The 26,527-nt window shown below is 39.9% G+C and overlaps 1 protein-coding gene across 1 annotated transcript in view; it reads left to right on the top strand.

Moving 5' to 3' along the window:
• Positions 1-9,294: 9,294 nt before the first annotated feature.
• The window catches only part of LOC126183901 (ubiquinone biosynthesis monooxygenase COQ6, mitochondrial), a 30,354-nt gene continuing 13,121 nt past the window's right edge, over positions 9,295-26,527 (top strand). The window contains exons 1-2 of the mRNA XM_049926275.1: positions 9,295-9,304; positions 10,253-10,443. Of these exons, the coding sequence (XP_049782232.1) occupies positions 9,295-9,304; positions 10,253-10,443 (201 nt within the window). The remainder of the gene's footprint in view (positions 9,305-10,252; positions 10,444-26,527) is intronic.

The following is a 26,527-nucleotide window of genomic DNA, read 5'->3' as shown; positions in this document are numbered from 1 at the left end:
TTGTCAGACATAGGTGATATAAAAATAAAGAAGCTAGCATACTATACTTACCGTCATTCCATAATGTCATATAGGATTATTTTCTTGGATAGCTCATCAAGCTAAGCTAAAGTTTTCCAAGCCCAAAAAAAGTGCAATATGAGCTATTTGTGGTGTGAACTGAAGAACATACTGCAGCTAGGGCTGTTTAAGGAAATGGCGATACTATCAACTGCTTCCCAGTATATTTATCACTTAATGAAATTTTTCATTAAAAATATATCTTTCCTTCAAACCAGTAGCTCAGTTCATGGATCAGTTCTAGAAATAAGAATAACTTTCACAACGATTTAAAGTCACTTTGGTTCAGAAAGATGTCTACTATTCAGCAATAGACATTTTTAATAACAAGCCAGCAGCTATAAAAGGTTTAATTAATAATAAAGTTCAGTTTGCGAAGATTCTGAAGGCGTTATTGATGGCCAATTTCTTCTACCTCATCGATGAATTTCTCAGCAGAACTATTTGATGCATGTAAATTAATAATATCAAATAGTGTGAATACTGTGTGCAGTCTGACTTCAGAACAGATTTTATGCAGTAACTTGATCATTTTAAATAAATGCTGTAATTTTTTTTTAAATTTGATCATGCATGGTTATAATAGTCTAAGAATTATCATATGCACCTAAGTATATTGAAATTTTAATATTTGGTGACAAGTTTTATATCCCTTTAAATGTAAATATGCTTAAGATTATTAATTTACTGATTCCACAACCACAAGGGCAGTTTCATTTGGGATCTGTGGAAGGTACATTAGCATACCTGTTCTCATTTTGTAAATATTTACTGTGTATTGCTGTTTTCCGACATGTTCCACATCCCAGAGAATCTCCTCACTATGGATCAACTGTAACGGAAAGTACACATAATCTAATATGATCTAATCTAAAGCTTTAGCAGTCCCTTTGAATTCTGGGAATATTATTTCCTGATCAGAAGCATACAGCCAAGAATTTCACACACAGTTTAAGACATGAACAGGGTCATCCACAAAAATTAATTTTCTGCTTGGATATTTTGGTTGTGTGTACTACGTTTTCAGTTCTGGTGGATCACTTAAATAATAAATGGCCTTTCTATTTACATCACTATTATCAACCAAAAAAGTAAGCACTATGAATCCTGTGTGTTCCAGGCCAATAACATTGCATTTAACCATAGAGCACAGCTGAATACCAACAGCATTTGGAGCTGGTAAGATACAGACAGCATTTAAAAAAAGAAGACAACAAGCTTGAAATCATAAATACATAAGCTGATTTTGCAGATTCACTTTTGTGTACAGCAGGACCTATAACGCTGCCCTTCTTGTAATCCATCTGTGGCGTTGCATAAATTTCATATGTTAATAATAAGACCAGTTAGTCTTCCTGAGATAACAATGGAAATTTTCTTTTTACATAATGAAGAAAATTTTCATTCTGTTGTCTTCTGATCTGTGTTTAATTTACCTCCTTGTGTCTGGCGATGGAAGAATGGGATTACAAGAGTTCCTGATAAATTTTTATGCATGTGGTAAAATAGAATATACCAAGGAGGAAAAGAAACTATAGTCTCCCAGGAATAACATTTGACATTCACCTTCCTCACAAAAATAATCTGTTCTTTGAGGAAAGCTAAAGCATGACTTTTTTCAGGAAATCTTTCTCCAGAATGATTAATTACCTTTTCCACTGCAACTAAACAATTTTCAACTGACTGCTTGCCAGATAAATGCTCCACAAATATGCAGTGTATATTCTGGATGATTTTTTTCAAATCCGTGTTAATACATGACACAGCTACTAGATATGCACTTTTTACTTCCACTTGATCGAAAAAGTTAACAAATTTAAATCCTTACTAATGTTGACACAGGATCTCATTCTTGGCTGTGGTTCCTCAGTTATAATTATAAACAATAGCATTTTCTCTCTCTGTGCAATAAACCAATCAGGGTGCAAAGTTCTGGAATTTAGTTTCATGTTTAGTTCTTTGATAGCTTGCCTAAAAGCTTCAAAACAATGTCTCCTCAGTTTCTTCAAGTACAAAAGCTAACTGTTCATTTTCCTTCCTTATTCTGTTTTCTGGTCCTTCCTTTCTATAGTTTTTGACATATGCTAAGGGCATTTTGGAAACAGTGATGGCACAGCTCCTGTAATAACAAAAAATTCATAATTTCATTTGGGCTATTTATAAACAGCGTGCTCAGGCAAAATAGATCTAACATAAAAACATTACTAGATTCTGTAGATTATGAAATTACTTTCTATTGGAATGCTTACAAAATATCAAAATGACTTATATTTAACCAATCTAGGCTTCTATAAGGGTTTTGTTAACAGCCTTCCCATTTTACTATCATACATACTGGTTTCTTGTTCCATATCCTGGTGCTGAAAATGTGGTTCACAATCCTAGAAGATAAAAATAGCATAACATTTTTTTCGATCTCTCTTACAAATACATAATATTAAAATTGTATTAAAGTACTGTGGGTATATTAACATATATTACTTCCCTGTAATTACTCATTGGCTGAAAATCATCTCTACAGATAGCTTGAATCTATTTCAGCTTCTGGGAAGGGAATAACACTGACCTTTGGGCCATTTATATAATTCCCTCTGCAGCCATGCACTGAAAATCACTAATGTTTTTTCAGCAACACCAAATGCTACAGACGATTAAACCTCTCACACTTTGAAAATGCTCACACATATGAAAAAAAAAATTTAAATAGCACAGGGGTGGAAACTCGCAGATCAACAGACCAAACATGACAATGGCAGTGCCACTCTTAGAGTTGGCATTGACAGGCCTGTTCTGTAGGTGGCTTTGGAACAGAAACTTTGCTTGACCACACAGGTAATGAGGATGGTGAAAACCCCTTTAAAAATTGGGGGGGGGGGGGGAGGAGGGAAGTACTGCTGCACCTCAGTTGTATGGGGCTTTCCTGCACACACAGGGCTCTGTCATGGTGGACCTGTATTTCCCTAGCTGCTCGTGGGACTGAGATGGAACCCTTGAATTTAAACTCGTCTGCTCCCAGAGGAATGAGTGTACTGCTAGTGAATATCAACACTTGATCTACCAAGAAGGCTTGTGTAGCCAGGACTCCTGATTCAGGGATCATTCAGAGTACTTCAGCTTATTGTCATAAAATGCATGCTGCTCGTCAGAATGTGCTTCTAATTGTTACAAGGAAAGGGGGCAACTATGAGAAAGTTTCACCCTTCATATTTAAAAGGATGTAGAGGACATTGCTGACACTTCAACATCGTTTAAGTGATTGCAAAATGGAACACTTTTCGTTAACACATGTAGTCCTCAACAAGCAAAAAAACCTCTTAAAAGCTAAATGCATTGGGGAATATGTCACTGAAGCGGAACTGTACATCATGAACTACAGCAAAGGTATTAGGTCATGTAGAGATCTTGTTGACATTCCCAAAGAAAACTTAAAAAATGAATGGGCTCAAGAAGATATTGTGGACATGCAGAATATCATGTAAAGGGTGGATGAGGGATCTGGTAAAATCCTGACTCCTTAATCCTTACCTTTAACAGCATGAAACTCCCAGAACATATCAAGACAGATTGTCTTCACCTGAGGGAGTAGCCTTATATTCCCAACCCAGTGCACTGTGCACTGTTTTAAGTGAGAGTGTTTTGGGCACACCATCTGGGGTGTAAAGGAGAAGCCATTTGTGGCGCGTGTGGTAAGCCCGCCCATGAAGATGTCATTTGTTCGTCTCCTCAAAGTGTGTAAATTGCTCTGGGGATCAATTTGTCTGGAGTAGAGACTGCAGCATCTACTTTGAAGAAAGAATGATATGGAAGATTAAAACAACCTCATATGATGAGGCCAAGAAGGTCTACGAGGCCATGCAACCTCCCACATTCACACATCTTTCGCTTCCGCCCTTAAGAGCATATTCTCTGACAGACAATGCCACTACACAAATGGAGGTCACTAATGTCAACACTACTACCTGCTTTTGTTGGTGCACGTATAAAACTGCAGTTGTTCCAGAGCCCACAGTTCTCCCCACCCCGCCCCAAGAACATCAGATAAAGTGACAATTGACAGCACCGCAGAGCTCGACTACCACAGTTCTGGTAATTCCTACAAAGCCAAGTCTGGTAAACAATCCAGCACTTTTCTTATTGCTGCTGCAATAGTTCCTACAAAGCCATCCCTGTCCAAAACAGCAAACAAAAGGCTTTCATTATAGATGAGAATAGCTAGTAAACTGTCAGTCCATGTTGACATCATTCAACCTAATGGTTGTACTGCTTCTGCATCAGAGCCAGTAGAATGTGAAGACTGACCGGAGCAACCATCTCACCCCAAGACTGATCCTCCACGCATTGCAGGCTCCCCACTCTGGCGAAGAGACAGAACGACAGTGCAACCCTGTGATAAATGGCTCTCATACTACAATGGAATGTGAAAGCATTCAGGACTTATGTGGACTAACTTAAACACCTTGCACAAACACATCCCCTGTGCCTGTGTTTATGAGAAACCTTTTAAAGCCACTGACACCCCTGTGCTTTGGGTCCCCACAGCAAGAATGACCCGACTGCAGAAAGAGCAAGGGAAGAGTTGCAGAGTTAGTCAATAACACACACCACTCCTCAGCTCTCTCCTTTGTTACTGACATCAAACAGTAGCATTGAAGTTCATAGGGGTCACAAGATCACTATTTGATCACTGTATTTGCCTCCTCATGTGCTATAGACTGTGAGATTCTAATGGACCTTTTAGAACAACTTCCTCACCCATTTCTCGTCCTGGGTTACTTCAGTGCCCACAACACGTTATATAACTCAACTTGCCCTAGGAGTCGAGTTTTGAGAATCTCATGATGTCTGGAAGCTGTGCATTCTCAACACAGGCAATCCCACTTATTTCTTGGCTTCTGCTGGGTTGTCCTCAGCCATTGACCTCTCTTTGTGCTGCCCAGTGTCTGCAGGAAGCAACTGGTGTCCTTCATTCAAGTGACCATTTCACTGTGGATCCCTCTACCAGTTGACCCTTAATAGAAAGCAAGCTACTGAAATGGGTGGTCAGCTGGGCAAAGTGGCTGCTGTTCAGCCTGCCGGCTGTGTTTGAACACTGAAGCAAGGTCCAGAAATGAGTGGACCACATCACACTATTGAGCCACCATGCCACCGACTTATTCATCCCAAAGTCCTCAGGTGGTCTTTGAAGGCAACCTGTAGCTAGGTGGACCATTGAGTGCTGCCCATCTGTCCAGGCCAGACATGTGACTGTATGGCAGTATAAATGCCACCCAACAGCAGACAACCCCATAGCCTTTTGAGTCGTGAGAGCCAAGCTTGACATATCATTAAGGAGAGCATGGCAAGCATTTCTGGACTCTATCAACCATTCCACTTGTTCTAAAAAAGTATGGAAAGCCATCAGGAAGATTTACAGAAAATACAATCATTTACCGATAGCAAACAGTGGTGCCTCCACCATAACACATGGAGACATTGCCCATTTTGCACTGACTACTGCCAATGCCAGCCAGGGCCTGGCATTTCACCACTGCTGTGTGACCACTGAGAGGGGCCAGTTCGGCTTCAAATCCAATAGTTCTGAGTCTTACAATTGCCCTTTCAACATGTGGGAGCTGGTTTCAGAACTGTCTGAGGCTCGTGATACTGCACCTGGTCGTGGCCAGATCCAGTACAGCATGCTTCAACATTTGCAGGCAGCATCAAAGGAAATCCTCCTGAAATATTTTAATTTGATATGGCAGACAGGCAACTTTCCCGACTCATGGAGAAAAGCCATTTTGATACAACTCTCCTCAAATTAGGAAAGGACAGAATGTGTCCCTACAGTTACTGGAGTGTTGTAAAGGGCTGTGTTGGAGAGATTCTGGAGTGAATGGTTAACCATTGTCTAGACTGGATGTTTGATACCAGGGAACTTCTTAACTGCTCCCAGTGTGGTTTCAGATTTGAATTCATTGTTGGCACTGTGACACTGCTAGAGGTAGCTATCGAACATGCTTTCCTACTTAAACATCACCGTATCACAATGTTCTTTGACATCACTACTTGGAGGCACAGTGTTTTGGGGCAGCTTCACCAGCCACCTCCCAATTTTCATGGTTCTTCCTGTCTATGCAGTTTTTTAGGTGCCAAGTTGGTGACTGTTGAATCCTTCTGAACAGGAGAATGGTGTTCCTCGGGGCAGTGTTTTATGCCCTTCACTGTAGCCATAAATAGTATAAAGTCCACTGAAAGGAGTACTGTACAATGTTCCTTTTTTGTGGACAATTTTGCGGTTTTTTGTTTCGCCTCGCGTGTTGCATCAGCAACACATCGATTGCAACTTACAGTGCAGAGGTTAGAGGAATGGGCTGAAAATAAGGGTTTTCAGTTTTCTGCAGCTAATATATATATATGAAAGATGATGAGACTTACCAAACAAAAGCGCTGGCAGGTCGATAGACACACAAACAAACACAAACATACACACACTCACACACACACACACACATATATATATATATATATATATATATATACACATATATATATGTATATATATATATATATATCCTGGTGGGGCAGCGGTTTGTTGCGAGAGCTTGAATTTTGTGTGTATGTTTGTGTTCGTTTGTCTGTCTGTCGACCTGCCAGCGCTTTCGTTTGGTGGGTCGCATCATCTTTGTTTTTGGGTATATATATATATATATATATATATATATATATATATATATATATATATATATATATATTTTGCAGCAGCAATAAGAAAAGTGCTGGATTGTTTACCAGACTTGGCTTTGTAGGAATTACCAGAACTGTGGTAGTCGAGCTCTGCGGTGCTGTCAACTGTCACTTTATCTGATGTTCTTGGGGCGGGGTGGGGAGAACTGTGGGCTCTGGAACAACTGCAGTTTTATACGTGCACCAACAAAAGCAGGTAGTAGTGTTGACATTAGTGACCTCCATTTGTGTAGTGGCATTGTCTGTCAGAGAATATGCTCTTAAGGGCGGAAGCGAAAGATGTGTGAATGTGGGAGGTTGCATGGCCTCGTAGACCTTCTTGGCCTCATCATATGAGGTTGTTTTAATCTTCCATATCATTCTTTCTTCAAAGTAGATGCTGCAGTCTCTACTCCAGACAAATTGATCCCCAGAGCAATTTACACACTTTGAGGAGACGAACAAATGACATCTTCATGGGCGGGCTTACCACACGCGCCACAAATGGCTTCTCCTTTACACCCCAGATGGTGTGCCCAAAACACTCTCACTTAAAACAGTGCACAGTGCACTGGGTTGGGAATATAAGGCTACTCCCTCAGGTGAAGACAATCTGTCTTGATATGTTCTGGGAGTTTCATGCTGTTAAAGGTAAGGATTAAGGAGTCAGGATTTTACCAGATCCCTCATCCACCCTTTACATGATATTCTGCATGTCCACAATATCTTCTTGAGCCCATTCATTTTTTAAGTTTTCTTTGGGAATGTCAACAAGATCTCTACATGACCTAATACCTTTGCTGTAGTTCATGATGTACAGTTCCGCTTCAGTGACATATTCCCCAATGCATTTAGCTTTTAAGAGGTTTTTTTGCTTGTTGAGGACTACATGTGTTAACGAAAAGTGTTCCATTTTGCAATCACTTAAACGATGTTGAAGTGTCAGCAATGTCCTCTACATCCTTTTAAATATGAAGGGTGAAACTTTCTCATAGTTGCCCCCTTTCCTTGTAACAATTAGAAGCACATTCTGACGAGCAGCATGCATTTTATGACAATAAGCTGAAGTACTCTGAATGATCCCTGAATCAGGAGTCCTGGCTACACAAGCCTTCTTGGTAGATCAAGTGTTGATATTCACTAGCAGTACACTCATTCCTCTGGGAGCAGACGAGTTTAAATTCAAGGGTTCCATCTCAGTCCCACGAGCAGCTAGGGAAATACAGGTCCACCATGACAGAGCCCTGTGTGTGCAGGAAAGCCCCATACAACTGAGGTGCAGCAGTACTTCCCCCCTCCCCCCCCCCCCCAATTTTTAAAGGGGTTTTCACCATCCTCATTACCTGTGTGGTCAAGCAAAGTTTCTGTTCCAAAGCCACCTACAGAACAGGCCTGTCAATGCCAATATATATATATTAGAGGGAAACATTCCACGTGGGAAAAATATATCTAAAAAGAAAGATGATGAGACTTACCAAACAATAGCACTGGCAGGTTGATAGACACACAAACAAAAACAAACATACACACAAAATTCAAGCTTTCGCAACAAACGGTTGCTTCGTCAGGAAAGAGGGAAGGAGAGGGAAAGACGAAAGGATGTGGGTTTTAAGGGAGAGGGTAAGGAGTCATTCCAATCCCGGGAGCGGAAAGACTTACCTTAGGGGGAAAAAAGGACAGCAAATGAGACATGTTTTGAGTGCTAAATTCCTCATCTGTTCTGATTGCCTGAGTGTCCTTCACTCTCTACAATGCTTGTATCCAGCAGATAAAGTAGTCCAGAATATCCAGGATGCCCTCCAACTACAAAGGCTGGTGAAGGAGATGTGTTTCAGCCGGGGGCCAGGGCATATGGGTATTATGGGAAATGAAAGGGTAGATGTATCATCCAAGGAAGTATGTTGCAATCCTTAGTTACTTCAGTGTGCCATCTCCCTGCATGCTATTGACTCGTTGTTGAGGTACACAGTCACGCAGTGATCAGGCGAAGAATGGCTGAAATTGAAAAACAGTAATCTGCATCTAGCGAAGTCCACAAGACAGCTATGGTGTACCTCTTTCCAGCCACACAGACAGGATGAGGTACTCCTTACACATCTTCACATAGGCCACAGTTCTATGACACTTGGCTTCTTGCACCATGAGAGGACTCTTCAATGTGTGGTGCTTGTGGTGCACAGATCACAGTGCACCACATTTTACTAGACTGTTTGATTTTCAGACCAAATGGCGGCAGCTCATTTGCCAACAGATTTGATTTGACCTGTATTTTAGTTGAAAATCAAATGGATGTGGTACAAATTTTAACGTTTGTAAATTGTCCATCTTGTTCCCTGAAATTTTAGGGCAATGTTTTTAATATGTTATCAGGGTGGCTGGCTCATCCTTGCTTTTGGTAAATGATCAGCCAGTCACGTAATTCTGTGTATCTGTTGTAGTGGCTTACGTAGTTTTACTTAACAGTTTTAGAACATCTGAACAATTTCAATGCTACCTTCCATGATATGACCTAGTGTGATTGTGCTGGTGATCATGGCTGGGAGTGAGTGTGATTTTATATCAGATTGATATTTATCTCTCTTTTTTCATGTTTTCTTCAATTTAACCACCTTATTTTTTAGTAATTTCATAAGGATGCTGATAACATCATCACTGAGACTGAGTGCCTGTAACCCACAAACACAAACACTGTAACTCTGATAGCACAATGGTGTGTCATGGACATCCTGCTTTTTCATGATGTTATCTGTCATGCGCAAGTGTTGTGGTGACATTTTTCAGTGGGACAATGCTCATCCACACATGGCACATATGTCTGTGAATTGTATGTATGATGTTGGGGTACTCCTCTGGCCAGTAAGATCACCAGACGTCTCCCCAATAGGACGTGTGGGGCCACGTAGCTTATCAACTCTGTCCCGTAGCCAGTCACGTCCCCATCTGACAGATAAATCACCTTCAACAGTGTCACGTGAACTCACTCCATGAGACAATCAAACATGTGGAATTTAATCCAAGATGTTGACACAGAGACTAGTGGTGAGCAACTTTGCACTAACACCTCACCTCCTCTTGACAGCAAAATTTCTTTCATCTTGATTTTAACCTGTTATGTACGAGTCGAGCATCACCACACTGGTGTGTGTTAGTAACCTCAGCTAAGCAGGTGGGTACTTGATATAAAGCTGCAAGGAATACACAATTTAAAAGAAAAAGATTTTTTTTCTATATGTTGGTCTTTGGGGACATGAATGCAATCATGAAAGACAGATGACTTCATGTGTGGATGTCGTGGAGTTAAAGAGAGAGTGAATATATCGGAGGAAAATGTGTGGGATGTTCATTGTTTAAGGGAGGAGTGGCTATTTTAATGAGTCTGTAGCCAAATGTTATATTCTGCACAGTAAAAGTCTGTCTTGGGCAAGATACTGAATATAGTTTTCACATGCACTGCCAATATTATAAAAACATTTTTTCATTTTATTTGCAGGACATGATAGATGCTTATCTAACAAACGCATCCTGCTTTTGGAAGGCAGTCCAAAGAAAGAGTGGCAGCTTACTCCACATTACAGCAATCGCGTTTCTGCTTTGAATGGAGGTACTAAATCTCTGCTAGAATCAATTGGTGCTTGGGAAAATATATATAAAACAAGATGTAAGGCTGTGAAGAAAATGCAAGTGAGTAATAGAAGTAATTCTCAGAAGAAAACCTAATTAGTTCTTAATTTCTTACTCTCTTGTGTATTGTGTACCTGTAGAAATTATAGTAATGTGAACTCACAGTATTTTACCAGCCTAATAACTACAGTTGGTAGTAGCTGAAGCATGTGTGAAATTAATCCCCCCTTCCTCCGCCTAGAGTGTTGGCAAAACATTTGTGTGTACACTCCACTGCCTTCTGTTATATTCTTAGTAATATATGATGTGGTTTCTTTTTCTTCTGTATTCCCTATAAACACATTAACCTCATGTTTCATTGATTGTTCTATATAGGGCTCATGGGAGTCAAGAGAGGGAGATCCATGTAATTCAGAGTAGCAGTTTCAAAATTAGGATTGAATAAGGTAACACTTTAAAAAATACAAGGGGGTGGAGCATGAGAAAAGTGAGAGAATGTGTGGAAAACAATGGGAGAGAAATGAGTGTATGCAAGAAGTGTGGCTGGGGCAGCAGAGGAAAGTAGCTGGTAGATGTTTAATCTAGAGGGATTACACTGTGTAGCATGTTCAACAAATAGGTGATAGTTTGCTGTTAGCTGCAGTTTGACAGTGGGCATACACACAGGTAAAGAGCTGATTGTCCCTATGTAAAATTCTCCTTCTTCCAATGCATATCTAATAATGGATGCTTGCTATAACATTTTCTGCAGCTTGTGTGTTCTTACAGTGCTTATCCCTGGTTGAATGCTGCACAGTAATAGTAGGACAGTTTGTATATGAGGTAACTAGTTTCATAGGTGGTGTTACCTCTGACTGAATAGGAAATAGTTGTGACTGGGCCTATAGTCGGTGCTGGTGAGTTGGAGTAGGGGAATGTGGAAAAATGCACACAAGAAGAAAAACAATTCTTTAATACTCCAATATTGTATTAGTGGTGTTCTCCATGACACAGTCACAGTGATTAAATATCTAGGTGTAATATTGCAAAGTGACATGAAATGAAATGATCATGTAAGGTCAGCAGTAGGAAATGTAAATGATTGACTTTGGTTTATTTGGAGAATTGTAGGGAAGGTTAGTTTGCCTATAAAGGAGACTACAAACAGAACACTTCTGCAACCCGTTATTGAATACTACTGCACTATGAAATAAATGCATCCAGAGTATTTCTGGAGAAGTGACACATGCCCCATGGGTTCTAGATGGTGAGCACCTCAGTGAGCTCAGTCTTAGTTTGCTGGGTACAGGCTTGGTGGACCCATATTTCCTGAACTGGGGACTGGAAAGCAATACCACACCTTTGTAACTGTAAGCTCTGGGCGTGCTCCAGCAACACCACTATGTGATGCAGTGGAATGACATTATGCATCACAAGAAACAGGATGTTAACTGCCAGGGCTGCAAGGAACATATAAATAGATGTCTGGCTGTTGGGGCAGAACAGTCGTTAGGAGGCAACCTCTGTGAAACCTGTCGCACCTCAGTTGTACAAGGCTTACCAGGCATGTGGGGCTCTCTCTGGATGGGCCCTTATTTCCCTAGCTGCCTGTGGGACCGAGATGGAACTGTTGAACTTTTCTCATACACCATTCATTGGAATAAGTGTACTGCTGGATGATATCAACACCCAACACTGCAAGAGGGCTTGTGTAGCCAGTCCACTTCGATACAGGTATCATTACAAATGCTTCAATTCATGACAACAGAAAACATGCAGTTGGAATGTGTTTTTAATTAACTTTTCCTCTTAGCACGTTCACGCTACATAGCAGTGGTCTTGCTATTAGCTGACTATAACACGTGTCCTATGCTCTGAATATCTGCTGTCATCGGCTGGCAAGATCACGCGGCATGAGGTACAACTGGCTTACAAAAAGACATCCCAATCGCTCCGGAAACTAATATGCTGTGTTTGGTGCAATTCGAATTTATACTTGTGTAATACAAAAATATGCAGCGTAAATGTTGTTGCACATCAAATGTCTTTCCAAACCTTCTCTCCTTTTTTTTCATCAAAAGTCTTTCCAAAACCTCTTCCCCCCCAGGAAGTTCTATGCAAGTGTATAAAACATTAACCGTTCAAAGGATTGATAAGTTTTACAGTTCTGAGGGCAAAAATATACAGAAAACTTACAGTCACTTAGCATGGAAAAAGTGTATTTTCGCCCAGTGAAAAGTATATTTTTTAAACGGGATATCAGAGAAAAATCTGGAATTTTTTTTCCTTGTCCACGTACACACCCTGTCTTGATGCAGGGATTATTACAAATGCTTCAGCTTATAACAACAGAAAACATGCTGTTGGAATGTGTTTTTAATAGTCAAAAGGAAAGAAGTACCTTTGAGAAAGTTTCACCTTTCTTATATAAGGATTTATAGGGCATTGCTGGCACCTGTAATTTATGAAGCAATTGAGGAATGGGATACTGTTGGCTGAAACATGTAGTTGCCAGCAAGCAACAAACCTCTAGGCACCTAAATGCTTCTGGAAATATGCTATTGAAACAGAGCTACACAGCATCTTGAACTATAGGAAGGATGTTGTATCATGCAGGGATATTATAGATATTCCCAAAGAAGAGCTGATGTGCAAAATATGATGAAAGGGTGAGATGATGAAGTGGCAAAATCGGATGCCTTCATTCTTAGATTGCACAACACTTCCAGAGCGTATCATTTGCTTAAGCGTGAGGCCTTACATTGGGCACGCCACTCTAAACTGTGAGAGAGAAGCCACTTTTGGTAAATGTGGTAAGGCCGTCCGTGTTAGAGTCATTTGTTCATCTCCTCCAAAGTGTGTTAATTTGCTCTAGAGACCACCTCATCTGAAGTAGAGACTACAATGCGTACCTTGAAGAAAGAAAGGCACAAGAACCAAAAATAATTAAGCATACTCCTTATGGTGAACCATAAAAGATCTATAAAGTAATACAGCTTTCCATTGTCACTGTTTGTTTGCTTCAGCTTTCAGAAAGCCTATTCAAAAAGCTGATGCCTCTATAAGAAGATTGGTTAATAATGCTAGCTCTAGTACCTGGATTTGTAAGTGTAGTTGCAATGGTGCTGTTACTAAGCCTATAACTCCCACAGAACATCAAAAAAAGCCATGGTTGCTGACTTTGAAGTGCTTGCAGTACTCAAAAGTCATACTCCACACAAAACAGACCAACAGTGCCACTGCCACAAATGTTCCCCTGAATCTCCTCTGGCAAACAAACAAACAAACAAACATGGAAGTGTTAACCACAGTATAAGACATGTTGTGAACAATCAGACCATGTGGATCTCATTCTGCCTGATTGTTCTAATGAGACAGTGGATTACAAATTCTGCCTTGAGCAACCATCTAGCCCCTTAATTAAACCTCCAAACATTGCAACATTGCCAACCTGTCAGAGAGACATGGATAAAAAAAAACCTCATTGATAAAATGGCTCCCAAATTACAGTGGAATGTCAGTGGGTTCAGGAAACATGTGGAAGAAATGAAACTCCTAGCACAGGAACACATCCCCTGTGTTTGTGTTTACAAGAAACATTTTAAACTTAATTTCGTCCAAGTGCTATGAGACTATATACCCTCCACTGCAACTGTGACCTGAGTGGGAAAGCCCCAAGGGAGGGGTAGATGTGTTTGCGATAACACATATCACTCCCCTACTCTGACCCTAGTTAGTGACCTGTCCCTAGTTAGTGACCTAAAAGCAATTGCAGTTGAAATCCATGTGGGTCAAAGCCTCATTATATGTTCTCTGTACTTACCACCACAAGAAGCAATAGATTCTGAAGCTCTTGCAATTCTTGTAGAACAGCTCCCCCTACTATTTCTCTTACTGGAGGACTTCAGTTCCCATAATGTATCATGGGGCTAAAATTCTACTTGCCACAGGGATCTATCTTTTAGAGAACCTAATCAAGTGTCAGGAGATGTGTATCCTGAACACAGGCAGTCCCCCTCATTTCAGTGCTTGCTACAGGGTCATCCTCAGTCATAGACCTCTCTCTTTGCTTTCTAACCATTACATATTCTGCTCAGTGGCAAGTTACTAATGGCCTTCATTCCAGTTGCCATGTCCCATTCTGGATCTACCTACTAGATGGAGAAATCCTTGAAGAGAAGCTGCTGAGATGGATGATCAGCAGAGCAAATTGGTTGTTGATCATATATGTAATCCACCATGCTGCCAACTTTTCCTCCCCAAAGTCTTCAGATCTTCTTAGAAGACAGCATGTGCCTTGGTGGGCTGACAAGTGCCATACAGTAAACGGTGTCAAGCATGCAGCACTGTGAGGATTTAAGTGCCACTCAGCAGCAGGGAACCTCACAGCCTTTTGAGTAACAGCCAAATCTTGATGCATAATCAAAGAGAGCAAGAGAAGGTCGTGATAAGTCTTTATGGACACAGTCAACTGCTCCACTTGTTCCACAAAATGTTTGGTGACCTGTCAGCAGTGATGCTGAAGCAGGGTTTTCTCTTAGCAACACCCAGATAATGATGGAGCGTTTTGCAATGACTACTGGCACTGCCAGCTAAGATCTGGTGTTCCGCCACTACTGTGTTTCATGCGGAGTGGGGAGTCAGTCTTCAGATCCATACATACATACATACATTAATCCTTATTCCATAGATCATGAATACAACATTTCATGATGATGTGGAATGTGTCACTTAACATAAGTTTTCTTTAGACAAAATAATTAATTAAGGAGTTGTCATTCAGAATTTTTTTAATGTGCTTTTAAATGTTGGTTGGCTATCTGTCAGACTTTTAATACTGTTTGACAAATTACCGAAGATTTTTGTGGCAGCATAATTCACCCCTTACTGTGCCAAAGTGAGATTTAATCGAGAATAGTGAATATCATCCTTTCTTCTAGTGTTGTAGCTATGCACTGAACTGTTATTTTTCAATTGGGATGGGTTATTAATGACAAATTTCATAAGTGAATATTTGTCTTGTGAAGGTACTGTGAATATCCCGAGTTCCTTAAATAAATGTCTGCAAGGTGATGTTGGGTGGGCTCCAGCTATTATTCTGATTATATGCTTTTGTGCAATGAATACTTTCTCTCTTAATGATGAATTGCCCCAAAATATGATGCCATATGAAAGCAGTGAATGAAAATAGGCATAGTAGGCTAATTTACTGATATGTTTATCACCAAAATTTGCAATAACCCTAATAGCAGGAGTAGCTGAACCTAACCATTTTGGTAGATCATCGATGTGTTTCTTCCAATTCGATTTCTCATCAGTGCACACACCTAGAAATTTTGAGTATTCTACCTTAGCAACAGACTTTCGTTCATAGTGTATGTTTATCAATGGTGTTATGCCATTTACTGTACGGAATTGTATAAACTGTGTTTTCTCAAAATTTAATGAGAGTATATTTGCAGAGAACCACTTAACAATTTTCTGAAAGACATTATTTGCAATTTCCTCAGCTGATTCTTGCTTCTTGGGTGTGATTACTATACTTGTATCATCAGCAAAAAGAACTAAATTTGCATCTTCATGAATATAGGGTGGCAAATCATTAATATATATTAAGAACAATAAGGGACCCCAGTTAGAGGACTGCTGGTTTTTGTAGACTATCTGTACTGTTAATTTCAACCTTCTGCATTCTTCCAGTTAAGTATGAATTGAACCATTTGTTCACTGTCCCACTCATACCACAATACTTAAGCTTATCTAGAAGAATTTCATGATTCACACAATCAAAAGCCTTTGAGAGATCCGAAAATATCCCAATGGGTGGTGTTCAGTTATTCATTGCATTTAATATTAGATCAGTGAAAGCATATATAGCATTTTCTGTTGAAAAGCCTTTCTGAAAACCAAATTGACATTTTGTCAGCACTTCATTTTTACAAATATGTGATACTACTCTTGAAGATATTACTTCTTCAAGAATTTTGGATAAAGCTGTCAGAAGTGAGATTGGGCAGTAGTTGTCAGCATCAAATCTATCCCCTTTTTTATGCAATGGTTTAACAATAGCATATTTCAGTCTGTCTGGAAAAATTCCCTATTTCAATGAGCTACTACATATGTGGCTGAGAATCCTACTTATTTGTTGGGAACAAGCTTTTAGTACTCTGTTGTAAAGGTCATCAATTCCATGTGAGCTTTTACTTTTGAGTAAATTTATTATTTTCCTAATTTCAATAGGAAAGGTGGGTTGAATTTCAATTTTATCAAATTGTGTAGGTACTGCCTCTTCCATATACTGCCTTGCATTTTCTAATGAATAGCTGGAACCTATTTTCTCTACCACACTTAAAAAATGATTATTAAAAATGTTAACTTCTTGTTAACAAACCTTTCATTGTGTTTGATAGAAATACAGTCTTCCTGTGCTCTTGGTTGCCCTGTTTCCCTTTTCAAAATATTCCAAATTGTTTTAATTTTATTATCAGATGTGCTAATCTCAGACATAATGCACGTACTTCTGGATTTTTTAATAACTTTCCTTAATACAGTGCAGTAGTTTTATAATGTTTCATTGTTTTGGGATCATTATTGCTCCTAGTTACAAGATACATTTCCCTTTTCTGTTTACAGTTCTCAGTCATACAACAACCCTTTCTCCATGTGGGTACTGAATTCTGCACTGTCGGACGCTAGTGATACTGCACCCGGTCATGACCAAATCCAATGCAGCTTTGGAATATCAAGTCTTTTCTGTCTTAACATACACGAATGAAATAAAGAGTGATAAAAACTATGCTGGTACACTATGTAATCTCTGCCACACTGTATGGTGGCTTGTGGTGTACATGAGATAGCTCCCAGATCTTAGTCTGCTTCCCAGATCTTTTAGGCGCCTCTTCTGCAATGGCAGCTATACAAGAAGTGTGGGATGTATTTAATCCTTGTGTTTATAATAAAAGTCTTCTTTAGAGTAGGTGAGTTTCATCCTATCTTAAAGCATCTTCAGTGGTCACTCTAACAGTTGAGGTTTACCTTACAATCTTATATTACCCCAGATATTTATTTAATCCCCCATAAAACAATACTACTGAAAACCAGCCTTTCCAGAGTCTCAACACTATCAACAATTGATCTTCCAAGCACCTGCAAAAGTCTTGTCTTTTCAGGAGGCTTTGACTTTTGTCCCAAACTCAGATCTACGAGGGGGATTTGAAAGATCTGTGCAAATTCCATCGGTGCATATCGAGGTCATGTTTAGTTAGTAGCATCTTTGGAAAGAATGCACACCAAGTTTCAGCCATATTGGTCTATTTCTTTGTGGTTGGCATTCGTGTGAATCAAGGAAGTTGAGTTATTGTCAAAAAATGGATGAAAAAGAATTTCGTGTGGTGATTAAACATTACTTTATGAAAATCAAATGCCTCAGGGGACTAAAGAGAATCTTGATAAACATTATGGTGACTCTGCACGTTTGATTAAAACAGTTTATAAGTGGTTTCAAAATTTTCGGAGTGGTCATATGGACACAAGTGAAGCTGAATGTTCTGGATGCCCTGTGGAGGTTACAACTCCAGACATCATTGATAAAATCCATGATGTGGTAATGTATGACAGAAGAGTTAAGGTGCATGAGATTGCTAGTGCTGTAGACATCTCGAATGAATGGGTACATAATATTTTGTATCAACATTTGGACATGAGAAACCTATCTGCAAGATGGATTCCGCAGTTACCCACACATGACCAAAAACAGAATCGTGTAAAGTGTTGCAAGGATGGTTTGCAACTGTTCTGGAAAAATCCTCAGGACTTTAAGTGTCGTTTCGTCACTGTGGATGAAACATGTATACATTACTGTACTCCTGAGACCTAACAACAATCTAAACAATGGGTTACCAAGGAAGAATCTGCACCAAAAAAAGGCGAAGACCATTCCTTCGGCTGGAAAGGTTATGGCGACTGTCTTTTGGGATTCATGAGAGATAATCCTCATCGACTATCTGGAAAAGGGTAAAACTATTACAGGTGCATATTATTCATCGTTATTGAACCATTTGAAAACAGAGCTGCAAGAAAAATGCTGGCGATTGGACTGCAAAAAGAGTCCTTTTCCATCACGATAATGCACCAGCACACACCTCAGCAGTTGTGGTCACAAAATTAATGGCAATAGGATTCTAACTCATTTCACATCCCCCCTATTCTCCAGACTTGGCTCCCTCAGACTACTATTTGTTCCCCAATTTGAAGAAATGACTGGCGGGACAAAGATTTTATTCAAACGAGGAGGTGATTGCAGCAACTAGTAGCTATTCTGCTGACTTGGACAATTCCTATTATTCGGAAGGGATCAAAAAATTAGAACAGTGCTGGACAAAGTGTATAAGTCTAAAAGGAGACTACGTCGAAAAATAATAAAAGTTGGTTGGTTTGTGAGATTGAAGGGACCAGACTGCAATGGTCATCGGTCCCTAATAAAAAAGGTTTACCCCAAATACGTAAGTAGTTTTTATTTTTGCACAGACTTTTCAAACACCCCTCGTAGCAACACTGTTCTTGTAAACTATTTGCTTTTAGTTTGTTTCAGCCTCCCTCCAAACATTTCCCCTCATCCCTCTTTGCCTTCATTTCAGTACATCCCCCCCACCCCCTCCTCTGTAACCTGCAGGGATTCACATCTAACCTGGATTTCATGTACCCTTCCTGTGTACACTAGCATTTGTGATCCAGTCCTCACTACTTTTTGTGATGTACATTATTGTTTTGTATATATACAACGATGAAAAAGTTAAGATACCTAAATTCTTGCAACAGTTTCTGCATGTTTCAGAGGTCTTTCTTCTTAAAATGGTCCTAATTGCTTTTTTTTGTAATGTGAACACTCGTTTTGTCTCTTGTTTGTTTGAGTTTCCCCACACAGTCACTCCATACTCTAAGTATGGTTCGAAAAGTCCATGATACACTGTACACAGAAGGTTCTTGTCTGAATACTGTGATAGCTGCATCATTAAGAATATGACAGAGCTCAGTTTCTTACAGACGTTATTAATATGTTTTTTTTTTGTTTTTTTTTCCAGTTCATTATCCACAAGAATACCTAAGAATCTAGCAGATTCTACTTCTTCCAGTCTTGTTCCATCAACCTCTAAATCCATGTCTACAGCCTTTTCCTTGTTTTTAAACACTGCATACATAGTCTTTTTTAGATTTATAACCAGTTCATTTTCCAACAGCCATTGAGCTGTGACATTTGCAGATATGTATGCTCTTCTCTCAAGCTGTTCCATATTTTGGTCACTATTTAGTATTGTCATGTCATCAGCATTAACAAATACATTAAATACAGGGCTATTACAAATGATTGAAGCGATTTCATAAATTCACTGTAGCTCCATTCATTGACATATGGTCACGACACACTACAGATACGTAGAAAAACTCGTAAAGTTTTGTTCGGCTGAAGCCGCACTTCAGGTTTCTGCCACCAGAGCGCTCAAGAGTGCAGTGAGACAAAATGGCGACAGGAGCTGAGAAAGCGTATGTCGTGCTTGAAATGCACTCACATCAGTCAGTCATAACAGTGCAACGACACTTCAGGACAAAGTTCAACAAAGATCCACCAACTGCTAACTCCATTCGGCGATGGTATGCGCAGTTTAAAGCTTCTGGATGCCTCTGTAAGGAGAAATCAACGGGTCGTCCTGCAGTGAGCAAAGAAACGGTTGAACGCGTGCGGGCAAGTTTCACGCATTGCACACGGAAGTCGACGAATAAAGCAAGCAGGGAGCTAAACGTACCACAGCCGACGGTTTGGAAAATCTTACGGAAAAGGCCAAAGCAGAAGCCTTACCGTTTACAGCTGCTGCAAGCCCTGACACCCGATGACAAAGTCAAACGCTTTGAATTTTCGGCGCGGTTGCAACAGCTCATGGAAGAGGATGCGTTCAGTGCGAAACTTGTTTTCAGTGATGAAGCAACATTTTTTCTTAATGGTGAAGTGAACAGACACAATGTGCGAATCTGGGCGGTAGAGAATCCTCACGCATTCGTGCAGCAAATTCGCAATTCACCAAAAGTTAACGTGTTTTGTGCAATCTCACGGTTTAAAATTTACGGCTCCTTTTTCTTCTGCGAAAAAAACGTTACAGGACACGTGTATCTGGACTTGCTGGAAAATTGGCTCATGCCACAACTGGAGACCGACAGCGCCGATTTCATCTTTCAACAGGATGGTGCTCCACCACACTTCCATCATGATCTTCGGCATTTCTTAAACAGGAGATTGGAAAACCGATGGATCGGTCGTGGTGGAGATCATGATCAGCAATTCATGTCATGGCCTCCAAGCTCTCCTGACTTAACCCCATGTGATTTCTTTGTGTGGGGTTATGTGAAAGATTCAGTGTTTAAACCTCCTCTACCAAGAAACGTGCCAGAACTGTGAGCTCGCATCAACGATGCTTTCGAACTCATAGATGGGGACATGCTGCGTCGAGTGTGGGAGGAACTTGATTATCGGCTTGATGTCTGCCGAATCACTAAAGGGGCACATATCGAACATTTGTGAATGCCTAAAAAAACTTTTTGAGTTTTTGTATGTGTGTGCAAAGCATTGTGAAAATATCTCAAATAATAAAGTTATTGTAGAGCTGTGAAATCGCTTCAATCATTTGTAATAACCCTGTAACAATGGCCCCATTACCGAACCGTGCGGCACTCTATATTTGATGGATTTGGTTTCTGATTGGTACGAGTTTCCTAATGATACATACTGCTTGCGGTTGCACAAGTACGATTTTATCCATTCACCTGGTTGCCCTCGAATGCCATAGTTGCTTAATATTTGTATCAGCATTTCATGGTCAATGGTGTCAAATGCCTTTGAAAGATCCAGAAACATTGCAGAGACAACCTTTTTCTCATCTAAGGACTGTAAATTGTATTCTGTTAGACTGACAATTGCTGATTCTGTAGATTTACCCTTTCTGAAACCATGTTGTGAGGGCATGAAAATGTTATGTTTGTCCAAATAGTTAACTAATCTGGTATACATAAGCATTTCTAGGATTTTTGAGAAACCTGATATCAGTGAAACTGCACTGTAGTTGTTGGGATCATCCTTACACCCTTTCTTGTACACTGGCACTACCTTCGTTATCTTCAGTTTTTCTGGAAAAATTGCATCTCTGAAAGAACAGTTTCTATGTTCAACAGTGGTGTTATTATCTCCTCACATACCAGCTTTATTACATGATTTGATATTTCATCATCACCAGCTGATTTCTTGGACTTCAGTTTCTGTATAGTTTTCCGCAATTCATCTTCCGTGACTGGTCTTAAGAACATAGTACTGCATGATCTTTTTGGCACCTTAATAGCCTTCTGTTTTTGACTATTTCTTTCCAATTTTAGGTTTTCTACTACACTGATATAGTTATTATTCAATATGTTTGCTATTTCCATACCATCTGTGACCACTGTGTTGTCTATTTTAATTGACCTAATACCTTCTTCTTTGTTTGACCCATCTTTTTCCTTTCTTTCAGCATTGATTGCATTTCAAGCTGCCTTTGCCTTGTTTTTTGAGTTCGCTATAGTGGTGTCAATTGCTCTTGCTTTTGCTTCTCTTATTGTTTTTCTATACTTCATTTTTAACATTTTATAGTTTTCAGCTTCGCCCATCCATCTCACATCCTGAAGCTTCCTTCACTGTTCTAGTATTTCACTGGTAATCCACTGTTTGATCTTGCTGCCTTTCTTGTCTCTTTACCTTGGGAAATGCTACATTAAAATGGTTCTTAATTGTTGAAATAAATGCATCATATTTTTCATTTACACTCTGGGCCTGTAGGGTTTCATTCCAGGTTTCCTTACGTAACATTGTTCTAAAGATGTTAATATTTTGTTCACTGATGATCCTAATTTCTTTGGTTGTTTGTTTTGGTTCTGATACTGTGTCATTACTTCTGCAAAAGCTGATTAGTTGCCCATGATGATCAGATATTTCTGTCTGAACTACATGTGACTCATAGTTACACATATTAGTAATTATGTTTTCAATAATTGTCTCACTTTCTGAAGTCACTCTTGTTGGTGCAGTTATTGTCACTTTCATGTTATGCTGTATTAACAATTCTTCAAAATCCTGTCTTATTTTTGTGTCTTTTTCCCATGTCAATGTTGAAGTCTCCACATATAATAAGATTTCTCTTCATATTCTTTCTCAATAAGCTAGCAATTATTTTAGAAAGATGCTAATATTGCCACATGGTGACCTGTACACATAAAACACTCTAAAATCCTCTGCCACTAAACCAGTAACTTCAAAGTCTTTTTCTCTAGCTATGGGAAATGTAGCAGCTTCACTGTTTACATTCTTTGATAGAGTGCCTGTTTTAATATATATACAAATGCCACCACCCTTATATTTAGATCTGCAGAAGTAACTAGCTAGTTTGTAGTCCTTTATTGCTGCCACATTATGTATTTTACTTTCAGTTAGTCCATGTTCACTTATGCATAATATGTCTGGTCTTACTTCACTCAGGAGTACTTCTGCTTCTAATTTTTTGTTACCAAAGTATTGAATATTTTGATGAAGTACTTTTATGTAATTTTTCTTTTGTTGGTTTACATGTTGTGAGCTGTATTCTTGGGCAAATTCTTTAGTATCGTCTTTTTTTGTATGGTGCTTATATTTTTCTTTTCCAGCTGGAGTGTATGATTTTTTACCCCCTTCAGGCCATATTAGTTTCCCTTGCATCTAATGATTTTGCAGACATTTGCAAACATTCTGCTGAACGTTACAGACCCCATTCGCTAGTGAGTTTTCGCATAGAAATTTGTTTGGGTCTATGAAAATTGCCCCAAGACGATCACATTGTCTGGGAACCCATGTCTATGGCCCTCTGAGTCTCATGGACGAATAGCGCGAGCTGGGTTTCACATGATCGTCTTTTTCAAAAACCATGCTGATTCCTACAGAGTAGATTTCTGTTTTCCAGAAAAGTCATTACACTCAAACAAAATACGTGTTCCAAAATTCTACAACTGATCGACGTTAGAGATATAGGTCTATAGTTCTGCACATCTGTTCGACGTCCCTTCTTGACCTGTGCCCTTTTCCAATCCTTTGGAATGCTACGCTCTTCTAGAGACCTACGGTACACTGCAGCAAGAAGGGGGGGCAAGTTCCTTCGCATAGTCTGTGTAAAATCAAACTGGTATCCCATCAGGTCCAGCGGCCTTTCCTCTTTTGAGGGATTTTAATTGTTTCTCTATCCCTCTGTTGTCTATTTCAATATCTACCATTTTGTCATCTGTGCGACAATCTAGAGAAGGAACTACAGTGCAGTCTTCCTCTGTGAAACAGCTTTGGAAAAAGACATTTAGTATTTTGACCTTTAGTCTGTCATCCTCTGTTTCAGTACCATTTTGGTCACAGAGTATTTGGACATTTTGTTTTGATCAACCTACCGCTTTGACATAAGACCAAAATTTCTTAGGATTTTCTGCCAAGTCAGTACTTAGAACTTTACTTTCGAATTCATTGAACACCTCTCGCATGGCCCTCCTTACATTACATTTCGCTTTGCATAATTTTTGTTTGTCTGCAAGGCGTTATCTATGTTTATATTTGCTGTGAAGTTCCCTTTGCTTCCACAGCAGTTTTCTAACTCGGTTGTTGTACCATGGTGGCTCGTTTCCATCTCTTACGATCTTTCTTGGCACATACTCATCTAACACATATTGTACGATGGTTTTGAACTTTGTCCACTGATCCTCAACACTATCTGTACTTAAAACAATACTTTTGTGTTGAGCCATCAGGTACTCTGAAATCTGCTTTTTGTCACTTTTGCTAAACAGAAAAATCTTCCTACCTTTTTTAATATTTCTATTTACGGCTGAAGTCATCGATGCAGTAACCGCTTTATGATCACTGATTCCCTATTTTGTGTTAACTATTTCAAATAGTTTGGGTCTTTTTGTCACCAGAAGGTCTAATATGTTATCGCCACGAGTCGGTTCTCTGTTTAACTGCTCAAGATAGTTTTCAGATAAAGCAATTAAAAAAATTTGACTGGATTCTGCCACTCATTATGAACGTTTGAGTCTCCCAGTCTATATCCGGCAAATTAAAATCTCCACCCACAACTATAACATGGTGGGGAAATCTACTCAAAATATTTTCCAAATTATCCTTCAGGTGCTCATCCACAACAGCTGCTGAGCCAGGGGGCCTATAGAGACATCAAATTACCATGTATGAGCCTGCTTTAACTGTGACCTTCACCCAAATTATTTCAAATTCGGATCTCCGTCAATTTCCTTCGATACTATTGCACTTCTTATCACTATAAACACACTTCTCCCTTCACTGTCCAGCCTATCTCTGCGGTATACATTCCAATCTGAGTTTAGAATTTCATTACTGTTTACATCTGGTTTCAGCCAACTTTCTGTCCCTAGTACTAGGTGGGCATTGTGACCGTTTATTAATGAGAGCAGTTGTGGGACCTTTCTATAGACGCTCCTGCAGTTTACTATTAGCACATTAATATTGTTATTCCCTGTTGTATTTTGCCTACTCATACCTTTCCGCGTCTCAGGAGGCATCTTGTCGGGCCTAGGGAGGGAATTCTCTAACCTAAAAAACCCACATGTGCACTCCACACATACTCCGCTACCCTTGTAGTGACTTCCTGTGTGTAGTGCACGCCTGACCTATTCAGGGGGACCCTACATTTCTCCACCCAATAGCGGAGGTCGAGAAATATGTGATGGTGACGGGAACAAAACAATTGAAAGGTTTGAGAAAAAAATGGGGCCCACTATGGAAACTAAGGTACTAAGCAACACCTCAGTAGGGAAAAAAAAAACCTCAAAACAGTATGAATTGTGACCTCAGCCAGTGTAGATGCTAACCATAAAATGTAAGGAAACTCAAAAAATGCGTTCACAACCAAGAGGCAATAAGAATTCAAAAAGGGTCCCACAAAGTCTTCATGAATGTATTCCCTTGGCTGTTGTGGAGGGGCCAAGGGGACAGAGACACTCTAGGAGCTGCCTGTTGTCATGCACACTGCTCACAAGCTGTGACAAAATTCACAATTTTGCCATCATTTCCTGGTCAAAAAACATGTCTCCTAGTGAAAAGTTTAGTGTGTGAAACTCCCCAATGGCCTTTGACAGAGAAGTCATAGAGCCTCGTGCCGTATCACGGCAGGAATGTGACTACTCTGGGAGAGAGGTGTTCTATGGTCTCTTGTCAAAAACAGAGGGGCAACACTGCAAGGAAAAATAGTTTCACAGGGGGTTCATAGCCCAACCTGATGGTTTTTTGGCCAGGCCTGTTGAAAAAACCAAACTGCATGATGGAGAACCGGGTCGGAGGCAACAACAGTTGCAATGTGCAAGCTTGTAATTGGGGAAAAAAACCTGAACTTCCCGGAAGGCATAGACTACGGTGAGGGCCTCTTTTTCCACTTGAGTGTAATGCTGCTGGGCAGGAGTGAGAGATTTTAGATGCGAAAGCAACAGTTCTTTCAGTTCCATTGGAATATCAGTGGTGTAGGACCATCCTGAGGCCATACTGTGAGGTGTCACTCATAAAAACTATGAGCTGGTCCAGAGAGAATGTAGCTAAACATGGGGATGAGAGTAGTTTGGATTCCAGCATTTGAAAAGCATGTTTGCAATCTGGGTACATTCTTGCATAACAATATATGCACCAGGTAGGCCAATGTGGCCACCCTGGCAGGAATTTATAGTAGCAGGCTACCTTCCCTAGAAAGGCCTGAAGCTCCTTCGTAGGTGAGGGGAGAGGCATAAACAAAACAGTGCAGTGTTCTGGCAGAGGGCGAACTCCACCCCAAGAGACCTCAGACCCCAAATAAACAGGAGAAGATTGAAAACACTGAGATTTTGTGAGGTTATACCATAAGGCTGTGGATTGTAAGACAGAAAACAAAGTGCTCAAATTTTTCAAGTGATCAACCGTGGAAAAGCCCATTACAAGAATATCATCCAGATAATTAATGCAAGCGGGCACAGGCATAGTCAATTGCCCTAAAAATCATTAACCATTTACTACTACAACAGCTGAACATACAGCTTAAACTCTAGAATCTGTAAGACCAACATTTCAGCTGCAGCACTT

Source organism: Schistocerca cancellata, chromosome 1 (genome assembly GCF_023864275.1).
Source record: "Schistocerca cancellata isolate TAMUIC-IGC-003103 chromosome 1, iqSchCanc2.1, whole genome shotgun sequence".
NCBI lineage: Eukaryota > Metazoa > Arthropoda > Insecta > Orthoptera > Acrididae > Schistocerca > Schistocerca cancellata.
Note: the sequence above shows the minus strand (reverse complement) of the source record. Positions and strands in the feature narration are given on the sequence as shown.